Source organism: Triturus cristatus, chromosome 1_2 (genome assembly GCF_964204655.1).
Source record: "Triturus cristatus chromosome 1_2, aTriCri1.1, whole genome shotgun sequence".
NCBI classification, from domain to species: domain Eukaryota; kingdom Metazoa; phylum Chordata; class Amphibia; order Caudata; family Salamandridae; genus Triturus; species Triturus cristatus.
The window spans coordinates 41,578,952-41,593,657 of NC_140580.1; the positions used below are offsets into that span (position 1 = coordinate 41,578,952).

The 14,706-nt window shown below is 46.2% G+C and overlaps 1 protein-coding gene across 1 annotated transcript in view; it reads left to right on the top strand.

Annotated features, from left to right (window-relative positions):
* Window positions 1-12,714, top strand: part of LOC146866709 (fish-egg lectin-like) — a 132,504-nt gene extending 119,790 nt beyond the window's left edge. Inside the window, exon 4 of the mRNA XM_085614485.1 lies at window positions 11,539-12,714. Within this exon, the coding sequence (XP_085470611.1) occupies window positions 11,539-11,683 (145 nt within the window). The 3' untranslated portion in view covers window positions 11,684-12,714. The remainder of the gene's footprint in view (window positions 1-11,538) is intronic.
* Window positions 12,715-14,706: the final 1,992 nt, after the last annotated feature.

Sequence of the window (14,706 nt, forward strand, 5' to 3'; positions counted from 1 at the left end):
TTATATGGCAACATGGATTAAAGCCGAAATAAACAAACTTGGGGTCTTTTTCTCTTCATCAGATATTATTCAATTTAGCGATTTTAGAAGTATTTTGGATCTTAGCCACAAGGAATGTTTTTAATATCTTCAAATTAGGAATTTTATACATCGTAAGGGGGGGGGGGGGGGTGGGTCCTGCCGGCTTTGCTAAGAGTGAAATTATTGAAAAATTGATTGATATTAAACATCCCCGAATTGGTACAATCTGTTTGTTATCTGCAAATCTTCAGGCTCAGTTTTATAAAACTTGCTTTTTTTTATACTACACTCCAAATAGGATCTCTAAATGGGCGGACGGTAAAGGTACTCGATGCCCATGATATTCTCTTTATCGAGCAGACATATTTCATATGTTTGCCACCTGTGGTGCCCTCTCGTTGGTGTTAGAGGAAATCTATAGTTATTATAGAGATACATTGTCCTTGAATTTAACTCTAACCCCTTCTGTGATATTGTTGGGGGTACAAGACACTGTCTGGCGAAATGAGGGTGGGCTTTGATTTTTATTGCCATGGCTATCTTTCGGCTCTGCGTTGCTTCTGCCTGGCTAACCTTCCTTCCTTTCACCAATGGTTGGCTCGGTTGCTATCTACACACAACCTGGAAAAAGCAGTTTACGCAAAGAAGGGAGTTCGAACCAGGAAAAAGAGATTGAGGATCTGGGACTGCTTGACCTATTGGGTTAACTACTTGGCCATGCAAGAGGGGGAAATAATAAAACGCACTACGAGTACCCTTTTAATTTTTTTTTTTTTTATTTATTGGCATTTCGTGATACGAAACAAACATTCCAACAAACAGCCAGACAGTTGCTTGAGTAATACAAAGTGAATAATCCAGACTACCATCATGTGATTCACAATTATACACATATATATAGGTGCTCCTTTGTATAGACCTCGTAGCAAGTACAAAAGAAGAAGAAGAAAAAAAATATGTATTTCCATTATGAAGAATAAAATCTACAGTACGACACAGTAGCTCGCTGTTGGGCACAGTATAGCCATATTCAGGAATATAAAGAATAAAACAAGAGATAAAAAAAAGAGAGACACAGGAAAGTCTCTGTAACAGTGTACAGCCACATGTCTCATCCCATATGCCTTCAAGGCAACTCCTGTGACCCTGCATCTACAGTCATCTCTTGATGTTCACGAGCCCACGTCACAAATGGTTCCCAAATATACTTGGGCCTAGATGCGGAAGGCATCATCTCCCAGTAGGTGGTCAATTGCGAGTGGCCAAACGTTACATCTTTTATCCAATTAGCTTTAGTGGGAACCCTCCTGCTACCCCAATGAATGGCGACCCGTCTTTTAGCAAAAAGGAGCAATAAGGCGTGCAGTTTTCTGAACTGAACAGGTGTGTCCTTAACATACCCCAGCAGTCCCTGTATAGGAGTGGGATCTCCGGTCAACCCAGTTATTTGGTGTATTACATTAAAAACATCAAACCAGTACCTTTCCAATCTCGGGCAATCCCATGCAATGTGTAAGAAACCAGCAGAAGCAATACCACACCTCCACCAGCTGTCATTGTCTCGGAGACCTATACGGTGTAGACTGGTAGGTATCCTGTAAAATCTATGCAGGAATTTAAAATAGATTATGCGGAGTTTGTAATTGGGGGAGAGTGCCGTAAGTTGGTTGCAGCAGTACAACCATTGGTCTTCTGTAAGCGGTGGTTGGAGGTCCACATTCCACACCAACAATGCTCGAGGTGTCATCAGCAGTGCTGATGTCTGCATGTGATTATAGATCCTGGTGATGAGGCGGCAAGGGGAAGCTGATTTGAGCACGTTTTCTAGAGCGTTTAGAGTGGGTGGGGCATCCGGAAAAGTGTTATGTATAGACCTGCACACTGTCTTAAGTTTATGAAGGGCAAACAATTCATAAAATGACACCTGCCCATCCCCACCAGCTGTCAGAGGGGATCGAAACGATCCCTCTGGGTAAAGGTCTTCAAAAGTGTGCAGCCTCATTTTGTGTGCCAATTCTTTTCCAATTCCACCACCTGCGGGGAACAGCATTGGATTGTTTGCCAGGGGCATAGCCGGGCATATAGAATGGGAGCGCCAGCTCTCGTCTCAGGCCCAGCGTAGGGTTTCTACGGTGTCAATATCGTCCCTAGGGCGTTTGTACGTCTGAAACAGGGCAACCCACAAGGGGAGGGGGGCTGCAACAGCTTCCTCCACCGCCACATGGGGCTGAAAAGGAGTAGGATGCACCCAGTAGTGTAAAAACTGAGCTTGTGCACTCCATGCATACAATTGCATGTCTGGAGCTCCCAGTCCCCCCTGGCTCAAAGGAAGTGTTAATAGATCCCATGAAATTCTCGCCTGTCCACCCGCCCATACCAGGGAGATCAGCAGGGATCGCAAGGTTTAAAAAAAGGCTTGTGTAAGGACCAAGGGGAGATTAACAAATAAATACAGGAATTTGGGTAGCACCACCATTTTTACCAGTGCTATTCTCCAGGCCAGAGAGAGCGGGAGCCCAGCCCATTCAGTGATCTTGTCTTCTAGCCAGGTCATGGCGCGGACATAATTCATATTCCATAGGACCTGCATGTCCCTGCTAATGCAAATGCCTAAATACTTCACGTGTTCTGCCGTCCAATTAAGAGGGAACTCTGAGGGGCCCTGGACAGTACCATCCATCTGAGGGAAAATGACAGACTTAGCCCAATTGATCGAGATACCGGAGAGGCCACCAAATTTAACAAATTCTCTCAATAACGGATCCAGGTTTGATGACGGATCAGACACATATAAAGTAACGTCATCGGCATATAATAAAATTAAAAGACTACGGGCACAGAAGCCTATTCCTTTAGCGGTATGATGTTGCCGGATACGCTCTGCAAATGGCTCCATCGCAATCACAAAGAGTAGAGGTGACAGCGGGCATCCCTACCTCGTACCCCGTGATATTTTAAAAGGTTCCGAGCGGAGGCCATTCACCCTCATGTGCGCCAGCGGCTGCATGTAGAGGAGGCGGATTAGGTTGATGAATAACGGACTGAAGCCCATACGACCCAGAATTTCAAACAGGTATTGCCTCTCCATAGTATCAAACGCCTTCGTGGCGTCTAAAAAAACAACTGCCGCTTGAACCTCGGGATGCAAATAATGTAACACCGAAAACAAAGTCCTGAGATTCTGGGATGTTGCTCTTCCAGGAATAAAGCCTGATTGTTCAGGACGAGCAACCGGGGGAGCAGAGGTTGCAGCCTATTAGCAATCAGTTTTGCAAAGATTTTTGCGTCTACGTTGATTAGAGAGAGTGGCCTATAGGAGTCCTACTCATCTTCCGGCTTTGCAGGTTTTAATAGGGTGATTATTATTGCCTCACGCATAGATGAGGGGAGGATGCCCATTTCACAGACTTCAACAAAGAGCTCAAACAGCTGGGGAGCTAGTTCCTCAACATAGGTTTTATAAAAGGTGGTTGTCAGAGCCAGGGGCCTTGTTGGAAGGTAAGCTTTTTATGACCTGTGCCACATCTTCCACCGTAAATGGGAAATCTAGATATTCCCTGTGTCTGTCACTCAACCAGAGCAATTCCAGTTAGTCAAGGAAAGGCAATAGGCTTTCGTGACTATCGCACTGTGTATAGAGCTTAGAGTAAAAACTCGAGAACTCATCCAATATAGCTGTCTGCCCCCTGATGACCGATTGGTCAGCAGTCTTCAATTCAGTTATGTAAGCAGTAGATCGTGGGGCGAGGAGCATTGCTGCTATTGTCCGTCCAGGCCTATCACCCTCTCTGTATCGTCGAGCCGGGCGTGCTTGCCTAGGCACTTGACTTCCCTGTGGGCCTCCTCCTCAAATTCAAGCAGCTTTTCCTTCAACGTTGCCAACGTGTGGGAATTCCCAGAGGAATAAAATTGTGATTCAAGTTCCCTAATCTGTTTTTCAAGTGTGGCAAGGGTCCCCCGGATAGCCTTCAACACCCCCGCTTGTCGGGCTATACAGTGCCCTCTTACCACAGTTTTAAAGGCTTCCCACAGGGTGGCCATAGTGTCCACAGAGCCCTCATTCAGGGAAAAGTATTCTTTTATGTCTCCTCTAATCTCTCCCTTGAAAGCATTGTCAAGGAGGGCTTCCTGTGGCAGCCGCCAAGTATACATCCGCGGAATGGAGTTAGGTAATTCCAAGCACAAAAGACAGGGAGCGTGATCCGATAATGACCTGGGAAGATATAGGACCTCCCCTACCCACGTAGCCACGTCCCGGGACACTAACCAGTAATCTAATCTTGACCACGCTTTATGATATTCTGAGATACAGGTCCCTTCCTGAACAGCTGGGTGTGTACGCCTCTAAATGTCCACCAAGTCCCCGTCGGACAGTATAGCTTGTAATGTAGCACTGACCAAAGGGTGTAATGTTCTCGACACCCCCTTCCTGTCCAATACGTCATCAAGAATGGCATTGAAGTCCCCTCCCCAAATAATGGTGTCACATTTCGTTGCTTTCACCTTCGCCCATATAGATCGAAAAAAGTCGGGGGAGTCAGTGTTTGGGCCATATACCACAACCAACACCAGTGGATTGCCACCCAATGAACCTTGAATAATCGTGTATCTACCATCTGGGTCTTGTTGTATCGCACCAGCTTTCCAGTCAAGGCCTCATCTGATCAGCACAGCCACCCCTCTAGAGTAATTTGATTAAATAGAGGAGTAAATCGAACCCCATTTGCTATGTCTCAATCTAGGAGATGATGGAAAACTACGATGTGTCTCTTGCAACATGCAGACATCAATGTGGTGTCAAAGTAAATAGGAGTGCACTAATTTGGCTTTCCTACCATCATTTATCCCACAAATGTTCCAGGTGAGTAAATTTAAAGAAGTCATAGGATATACATGTGTATATAGTGCAGTGAGACAAAAGGAGCCCAACACAACGTCAGATATGTTCCCACATGGCAGTCAACAAGAATAATAGATAGAAAAGTTCTGTCAAACAACAGAACAACCCCACCCCCCAACCCTCCAACCACTCCTACCCCCCAATCAGGTTGCAGAAACCCCATCCCAAACATCGTAACAGCTACAGTTACTAGTGGGAGCTCTCCCATGGGGGCGTAGTACCAACGGCATACTCCCCCAAGTACTCAGGTCTTCCAAGAACATTTCAGCAAGTCTTCCCCAGTGTCTTATGAAATTATGAACCAAAACACCCAAACCCACCAAAGTCCATAAAGAGGGTGTGTAGCTGACCCGCAAAAACAAGGCTATATAAAGAAAAAAAAATTAGTTAAGCATAGTGAAAGGCAATCTAATTCATAGACAGGTGCATCACATATAGACCCAATGAACATGTACGACTGTGTAGCAGATTACATAACTAATATAGCAGGCACAGAGATAAGCCCCATCTCCTAGTTCCGGCAAACAGAAACCAAACCCTGCCAACTGGGGTCATCTCAGCGCAAACTCAGAAAAGTTCGGGCCGACGGCATGTTTCAATCATTGTCACTTAAATTGTGCTCCTCAGATGCCGGCCCTCTGTGACGTGGATTGGGCACCTTACCGCCAATATGCTTCGCAAATTTAAGAGCAGATTTAGCGTCTATGAAGAAATGAGCAGACCCTTCGTAAGTGACCTTGAGTTTGGCGGGATAAAGAAGTGCATATGGAAACTGGGCCTGCAGGAGTAGACCCTTAGCCTGGAGGAACTCCCGCTGAGCCGCCTGTACAGCTGGCGTAAAGTCCGGGTAAAAGGAGATGTTGTTGCCTCCATATGCAATTGTTCCTCTGCCCCGGGCGAGGCGCAGGACTGTGTCCCGATCTTGATAATTCAGGATTTTGGCCAAAATAGGTCTGAGGGTAGCGCCGACAGGTGGCTTAGGGCCTAGAGCACGATGCGCTCTCTCCACTGCGAAGACGTGAGATAGGTCGGGGTCGAACAATTCGTGGAGCATGTCCGCAACATAGGTCTCCATCTTTGCAATTGCTGTTGTCTCCGATACCCCAGTGATACGGAGGTTACTTCGGCAGGTCCGGGCCTCCAAATCCTCGTTTTTGGCGTGAATTATGCCAAGCACTTTGTCCATCTGGAGGAGCTGTTCCTTTGTCTCCATCTGGAAGTCTTGGAAATCCGAGACTCGGTTCTCCAGCACATCCAGTCTAGCCTCATGTGTTCCCACTTGTGATTTGACGGCGTCCAATTGAGAGGTCAGCGCGTCCAGTTTAGTATCAATGTTACGGAGACTGGACCGCATTTCCAGCATGAGGGTACGTAAATCTTCCCCCTGGTCTTCCGTGTGGGGGTCTGGCGGGCGCTCCGCACCCATCCCTGAGTCATGCTCAGTGAGATGCGTGGTGCACCGCTGGTCAAAGGTCAGTTTCGGCTATTTTGCGTCTTGCTTGCCCACACGTCAGTCAATCACAATGCAAGCGGGTGATGACCAATCCGGGTATACCCGCCAAGTATCCGTTCTCCGAATAAGGGTGTGACGGAGGGCCGGCACTCGAGTTTCGCAGTAAGTGAAGTTGATCGGGCTACCAGGCAAGCGACAGGCACGTCTCCCCTCTCTTGAGAAGGATACCCTCTCAGACTCTGCAGTGACAACAGTTCGGCGACTGAGGCGGCTGCGTGGAATCCACCTGGAACGGATACCACCCAGTGATAAGTTTCAGCAATTACCCGGGGGGGGGGGGAGAGATATACAATTTATATGGAGAGCATAGGGAAAGTGTCGGGGTCGCCATCCCAGGACAGTCCGCCCCACATCCACAGCCAATGCGCCACCAGTCCCAACATCCAGATCCACACGCACTGGCGCCACGGGCCACAACCGACACACCAGTGCCGCAGCTATGTGAGTCAGCAGGGGGTAGCTTAACATCCAACAATCATAACTCACCACCCCTTGGTGCTTCGCCTCACCCGCTGCGTTTGTGGAGGCACCGTATTTGCTGGGGTGGGTAGCGGCGAGGCCACGTGGCACAAATAAGGCCGGAAGTCCAGTCTCAGCAACAACGTAGAGGGTGGTGAATGCAGGCCGTTGTATGCAGCATGAGCGTTTATGTCCACTCTCCAAGGGGTACCCCAGGTGGCAAGCAAAGTCAAAATGCCCACACCTGCACTCCTGTCGCGCTAGGTCTCACTGGTGCCGGCATGAGGTTTAACAACAGTCGCATTCTAGCTTCGCGCACCACAGGCCAAGACCATCCCAGTTCCTCCTATGCAGCGGCCACCTCCTAGTAGTTCTTCGGAAGCCACACCGTCTTCCCAGGAAGTTGGGTCCACGTGGAGCATCCGCAAATCGCCTCCCCGACCTCAGGGTCCGCCTCCCCTCGCCGACTCCTCACCGTCTAGGCACTCGCCCGGGAAGGCGCCTCGGAGCAGTCGTCGACAGGAGCAGGGACCACCAGCCTCCAGGCAGCCTCAAAAGAGCGATCTGCCCTCTGCCGACAGTTTCTTCTGGAGGTCACGGCCTATCTCCCCGGTGGCGCCGTGGTCTCAATTTTCACCACAGCCGCCCACCCACTCACTCTTCTGGCGATCAGCTCCTGGCAGCACCAGAACGGGACACACACCTCCACCGCAAGAGCACACCCAGCGCCGGGAGTTGGCTCGTCGCACACCTTGGGCTGTGTTTGGAAGAATTTTAGCACAGTAAGTGCTCGCCACTTGTACGGATTAAGCAAGGATGTTGTCTCGGCCAGCGGAGCTCGCCTAGCTAGCGGCCATTTCGCAGCTCAGCTGGCCACGCCCCCACCCACTCCGAGTACCCTTGGCTTATTTGTGGATACAAAAGCACATGGCACTTTTTTGGGGCAAGGGAGGTTGCTTATTGGGTATGTTCTTCTATCTAGATTGCCATTAGATGGGAAATCTTTTCTTTTTTCATTATTAGGCACTTGTCACTTTATGATAATCGTATGGTGATCCACTAGAGGAAAGGCGCTTCGACATAATTAACTATATCCAAATTTATTTGTCAAACATTGTTTATGAATTTAAGAAATCATGTTATAAGCACTTTCTTTATTGAATTGAACATGTATTCTCTGTGAGGGGCTGGGTTTTTTTTTATGTTGGTGTTTCTTATGTCGTTTTGCATTCTGGTTGTATATTTGTAAAATAGCAATGAAAAAAACAAAATAATAACTTGATCACTCTGTATTTTACCACTGAGATTATAAAACTGTGTTTAATTATTTTATATTTTTAACTTCATCTCAGAATAATTGTACTGTAAAACCAATATTAGTTTTCCTAGGGAAAATATGACATTGGATGGTTGCTGGCCCAACATTCAAGCAGATTATTTTGCTTCATCCAGCCTTAATCATGTTCTAGGACCTTCTTTTTATTATCTGGGTACCATTTCTCTCCACAGGCTTTGTTCTTCCAACTTTCTCTTAGAAATGTGTAGCAATGGGCAACTCAGATGATAGGTTTTCAAAACAGCAGCTACTTTCAATGTCATCTGCAGGAATCCTCCAATTTAGAGAGAATGAAGAGAGTGGGACATATAAGACGACATGCCTAGGTGCTTTGCACATATGGACAGATAGGGTGAATCATTTTGTGCACAAGAAAAGACAGTGAACCCAAACATAAGTTTACTCTTGGATATTCAGAAATATGTTTTTACATATTCAAAGTGTCGGAAATCAGGACCTGTTAGCAGTGTGCCTCCACTTTTTCCCCATTTGAGACCCTGAGATGCTGGTTTTCTGACTCGGAGTGCTCTAGGCTCTGCTCTAAGCAGGGCTAGGGCTTTGTTGAGAACACTCAGTGAAAACACACTTGTATTAGTGTACATTAGGTGTTAGGGTGTACCTATGATTGGCATAAGCTACCCCAAAAAGTCCCTTGTGCATAATAGAGCATGTGGATTAAAACTACCTTCATGCACCTAGTACACAATTGGGCATGGCAGTTTAGAGGCCAGCAGCCTTTGCTGTACTTGCATGTGTGCACTGTTGAGAGCCATTTTAAAAGCAGCCCTGTGTTGCAGCACTGCTATTAAATATAAATTGTGCCTAAACTCGACTATGGTGGTATGGGCACTTAAAGAGTGATAATCTACAATATTTTGGCATAGTATGTATCCCCAAGGTCTCCCCTCGATGTCCCAATTATAACGAGGGTCCTTACAAGTTATGTTTTATATGCCCTGCGGATAAAGAAATTGCACGTGCCTCTTTCTTCATTGAAGTAAAGTGCTTCCCAAAATCTACTTTAGTGCTAGGAGCACTGTGGAGTAATTATCTTTACTATTTGTGAATATTCAGGACCCCTAAAGTCTACCATAGACATCCCAGGGGTCGGGGAGGGGCAGGTAGCTATAAGCATGGTCCTTATAAAAGATGTTTTATGAGCCCTGGTGTTAGAGAAATTGCACATATCAATTTACCCATTGTAGATCCCTAGGCTCATGGAATAACATTGCAGTAGTTTATGAACGCATAGCTAGTGTTAGGAATCAAATAAAATATCGTTCAAGGACTTAGGATAATGGTATTGATAAATCCAAGAATATGCTATTGTTTCATTTATCCTAAAATATACAGAAAAGAAGTTAAGATTCTCTTGTCTGTGAGTCAAAATTAAGCCTTGCTGTGTTCATCCCTGATTGCTCAGAGTTAACTGGATTAGCCAGGTTGCTTTGATGAAGTGATAAGTGGCTCAACCCAGAGAGGCTATCTGTTGGAGAGAGCTCCGCTACACAGGAATGCCAGAGCAGGGGGGAGGGGTTGTAAAGCATGAGCTTCAAAGGAGAGATAGGACAGACAGGAAAGCTCATCTACCCCCCAGCCCTCTGACCCAGCCAGATGGCAGGCGTAAGGCAGGAACTTGCAAATGGTAGGGGGAAGAGAGCTATAGAAATGAGCCATACTGGAGGTTATTTTAACTAGTTCCTGCTCCTCTGCGGAGATTCTAGCCATACTGAATTTTGTAAGAATAGTGCTCTTTGGAAGAATATTATGCTACACTTTAGAGGGAGTGGTCATGCTCTGGAGGTGTTGCCCTGAACCTCATTGGATAGGAGTACTCTCCTGCTTGATCCCAGAGAACGTTGAATAAATATGTGAGAGGCGCACAGTCTCTCAGATCTACTGCTTGAAACTAAGATAAGAAGGTTTACCAGGCTGGAAACTTGATTTGCACCATCGGGCCCTGCATTCTTACGGACTGTGCTTGCTGCATTATCTGGAACTACAGCCCTTTGGATGTACCTTTGTCCAAGAGGAACAAAGAGTGGACTCCCTGCGAGCTACAGGTTAACAGAGCTCACCTGGACCATCACCACCAGGAATCCCATGCCTGGAGAGCATCCAGTGGATTTTTGAGGGTTTTGTCCAAGTGCATTGTGAGAATTGTGGTCCCAACCTTTCAAGGAACATCTTGGAGACTCCAGACCCATGGATTGTGTTTTGGACACTTTAGACCCCCAGCAAGAAGTTTCAGAAGTTTGGAGAAGTTTGGATCAACTTTGGAAACAAGCTCCATAAGGGGACCGACTCAACCGCGAGAGCCAAGCCAACGATCTTCAACCACGCCGCCCTGCTGATTCATCCTGCTGAAAAGCTCTGGAGGTTCAACTTCCAAAGTTTGACTGGGAGTTCCCAGGAAAGCAAGCCGGCAATCCCTCATCGAATTAGGACTGGTGAAGAGCATTGAGGGACCACGGCAATAATGCTCCAGAAAAGCTTCTAAATCCGAAGGTACAATTTAGACTGAGGCCTACCACGAGGGGTATCCAAGCAGGGCTCCAAAGCGGTTGGCTTTACACTTTGACTTTGTCCCGGTCAACCATGACCAGATGTCCCGGAGTGGCGCTATAGGTTTCTAAGTGCTATATAGTGCTAAATCTTTAAAAATTAAAATCTCTGGATCCCTACATTCAATTTTTTTCGTTTTGGTGTCATTTTAAACATACAAATATTTTCTATTTTTATACATTGTGTGGGATTTTTATTGTGTGTTATCTCTTAGTTATTTATTGAATTGGTGTTATGCTTTACAGACCTGTCTCCTAAGTTAAGACTGCCTGCTCGCAGCCAAGCTGCCCAGCGTTGAGCATGGGAATAATTTATTGAGACCTGTACTGAGCCCTAGACTGTGTTAGTGGCCTTATTGCTAGAGGTAGATGCATATTTACCACTACTAATAACGCACTTTCCAACACATAGAACATGGCTTGTCTGTGATACAGGGACAGGAAAAACTGTCAGTACCTTTGCTCACATGGCCACTATGGGGAGAGTGAGATGCAGTGTGGGATACCTTGCATTACTATACATCCCCTTACCAGCCAGCAGACCCTGCCCACTTCATTTTAAGGCACTGAACCCATGCGCTTTCAGACGGTTCTGCTCACAAAGTGCACCACATGAGAATTTTATTTGATGTGCCAGTTTTCTTTCTGCTAGTAAAGCAGCAACTCCACTATCTGGCAGATTTTAATTCTTTAAACCTGTGGCAGCTGACAATTCCCAATAAAAATCTTCTCATCTTTATTTTAGGAATGGGATAAGTGCAAGCAACCCGATTGGAACATTCTGGAGCCTAGTGCAGTACAAATGCCATAAGTTCAGACACGTGTCATACGACCTGGGCCTGCTGTGGCTCATCACCGATGAACAGAAGATCCTCCGATGCAAATTGTAAAGCAGAAGAGTGCTCACCAGCTCAGCCACGGCAGATCAGTTTCAGCCACAGAATGGATCACGCTCCTCCTTCTTATCAATGCTGTATCCTCTACTATTGTGTAGCCACTTTTTCTATGCTTCACCCTCTGTCTCACTGATTGCTGTTCGTTAGCCTCTCCTTATTTCTTTCCCAACAAAGCCTGTTTCTCACTTTTTTACTGTACCCTCTTACCAGTTACCATAGAGTGAGATTCACCAAAATGGCAGGACTAAAGATTGTGACATTACACACACCATATGACTACTGATAACAACATAGGATTGTACCCTTCTTCCAGACAAGTAGCGGAAAGTACAGGAAGTAAGCAGGGCTCTTTTGAGTTTTTTCATTTCTTTACCTGTTGTTGCCTTAATAATCTTTTGAGACCAGAGTTTGCAGAGGCAAGGTCAGGGGTAATAAAAGGCAAGCTTTTGGTAGCACAAATTACCTGGCAAATCCTAAAATGTGTCCATGCCCTTTCCCGCCCTTTGCTGTTCCTTTTTTGGCTTGGTCTTTCTCCCTCTCACACACTATATCTTGCACCCTGTCTTGTTCTCTACCGCCATCTCTCTCCCACCCAAGTTTTCTTTAGCTGCCTGTCTCACTCAGGGTCCATTTTAAAAGCAGAGAGTAATGGTTAATCTGATAAAAACAAATCCCTGCCCACACAACCAACAGTCTTCCACCCTACGTAATGTTTCAGATGAGCTGGAAAGTCTGCTGGATGCGGCTTCTCTGGCCCCACCAAGGCATTAAGTCAACTCAGGTGGCTAATCTAGGATCAGTCTCATAAATCTGGTGGAGAATGTGAGGTATCCTTATATGTAGACTGGTTGCAATGAGTCATAGAGTGGTGAGGATTTTGAGAATGTAGATATGTAAGGATTCTTAAAATGCAGAATGTAGGTACAGAAGAAACAGGAAAGGTCAGTTGGAAGCTGGCGGATGTGGTGGCTTGGATGTTTCATGTTTCCCATCGAACTACAATAAATATATTCATGTTTCACTGATTTGGTGTGCAGCTCTACTTCATCACATTGACGACGAGCAAAATTCAGATTGATTAACATCTCAACACCCGAACACACATGAAGTGTATGATTAATTTAAGGTACTGTCAAACTGACATACTATCTGGTATTAATGTTTATAGAGAGAAACTTACAATCTGAGCCGTTTGTGTGATAGAGAATGTCTCTACAGTCGCGGTGCTATAAAGGTGGATCGGAATCCAGGGAGATGCCCTCAAACGGATCTCCTCATACCTCACCGGAAGAACCCAGAGAATCTGTCACCTACCGTTCACCTCGGAACCCATGATCAACATCCGCTGCGCCCCCCAAGCCCTTCCCTCTTCAACACGTACATGTTCCCCCCCTGGCCAACACCATCATATCGCACGGACTCAACATCATTTTCTATGCCGATGCCACCCAGCTCATCATCTCACTGTTAGAAGACCCCCCCACCTCCAGAGCCAACTTCCACAGTTGTATGATGAACATCACTGACTGGATGAAGGACAACTGTCTCAAGCTCAACTCGGACAAGACTGAAGTCCTCATCTTTGGGATCAACACCTCGCTGTGGAATGACACATGGTGGCTCCTGAACTTGGCCTATCCCCACCCCAACAGACCATGTTTGCAACCGTAGCATTATCTTGGACAGCAAGCTATCTATGAAGAAACAGGTAAACGCAGTATCACCCAACTGTTTCCACACCCCATGCATGCTCTGCAAAATCTTCATGTGGCTCCCAGTCAACACCACAAGGAATGCCATGCAGGCCGTTGTTACCAGCAGGCTGGACTACGGGAACACACTGTAGGTAGGAACCACTAGACGCCTCCTGAAGAGACTACAGACAATACAAAACTGGTGGCCAAAGCTGGGAACAACCTGCCCCTGCACCTCACCTCATGAACAGATCACCACGAAGCAATAGCAACTCCAGCGCCTTGAGACCCTTACGGGTAATTTGCTGCACTTTGTAAATCCTTGACTGATTGATTAGGGCACAAGCACGGAAGACAGCAAAGGGCAGGGTATGCTACCCATCTTGTGGCCGTGTCTACCTGCACATGAGGAAGTCTGTCAAACTTGTTGCGTCCCTTGTGATTCTAACTCATAGAGCTGAGAGCTGTACATTAGACAAGTCTGCACGTCCGAAGATCGACATCACACTTGGAGCTCGGCTCAAGTTATTTGTTGTTAAACTAGTTGCCTAGGTAACCTGCTTCATGAGGATCGTAGCGCTGAGAACTGTACGTTGGACATGGCTGCACGTCTTGCACTTTGGAAGATTGATGTCACACTTGGAGCGCAGTTCATATTAGTACTTGTTGAGCTGGTTGCCTGGGTAACCCACTTTGTGAGGATCGCACTGCGGCTATGTAGATTTTTGAGGTCTTGTGAGATCTTTACTATACTACATTGCGCTCACTGAAATATGGGGTACGTGTAATTTTCATGGATATTATTGTAGTTGAGATTTCTTTTACAGGGAAGTACAAAGTTTTGGGTGCTTAGTCGAGCACTGGGGTTCCTTTCAGGCCTGGTCAGGTGGTCAAAATGTAAAAACAACAAAAACAAAAGTCTTTGCACTTGGGGTTGTAGGTCTTCCCTGAACACAGAGAGGGAAGCCTCTGTGCTTCTTCATTGTTTGAGTCCTGAAGGCCAAGAGGTTCTTGAACACCTTCCTGTTAATAAGGGTAGTGAAGCAGACGAGTTGAAGGAGTTCGAACTACACATTAAAAAGATGAATAAACATTACCTGCCAAAAACAAGTATGATCTTAGAGCGGTATCACTTTGATGAAGAGTGCAAAAACCACAGGAGTCAGTGGAGATTTATGTCACTGACTTACGTAAATTGGGGGCCACTTTTACATTTGAAGGTAATTTAGAAGAACGCATTTGTGACTAGTTCATGTTAGGATGCAACATAGAAAAGGTCAGAATAGAATTGTGGCAGAAAATGTTGTTTCAATTAATTAAAAT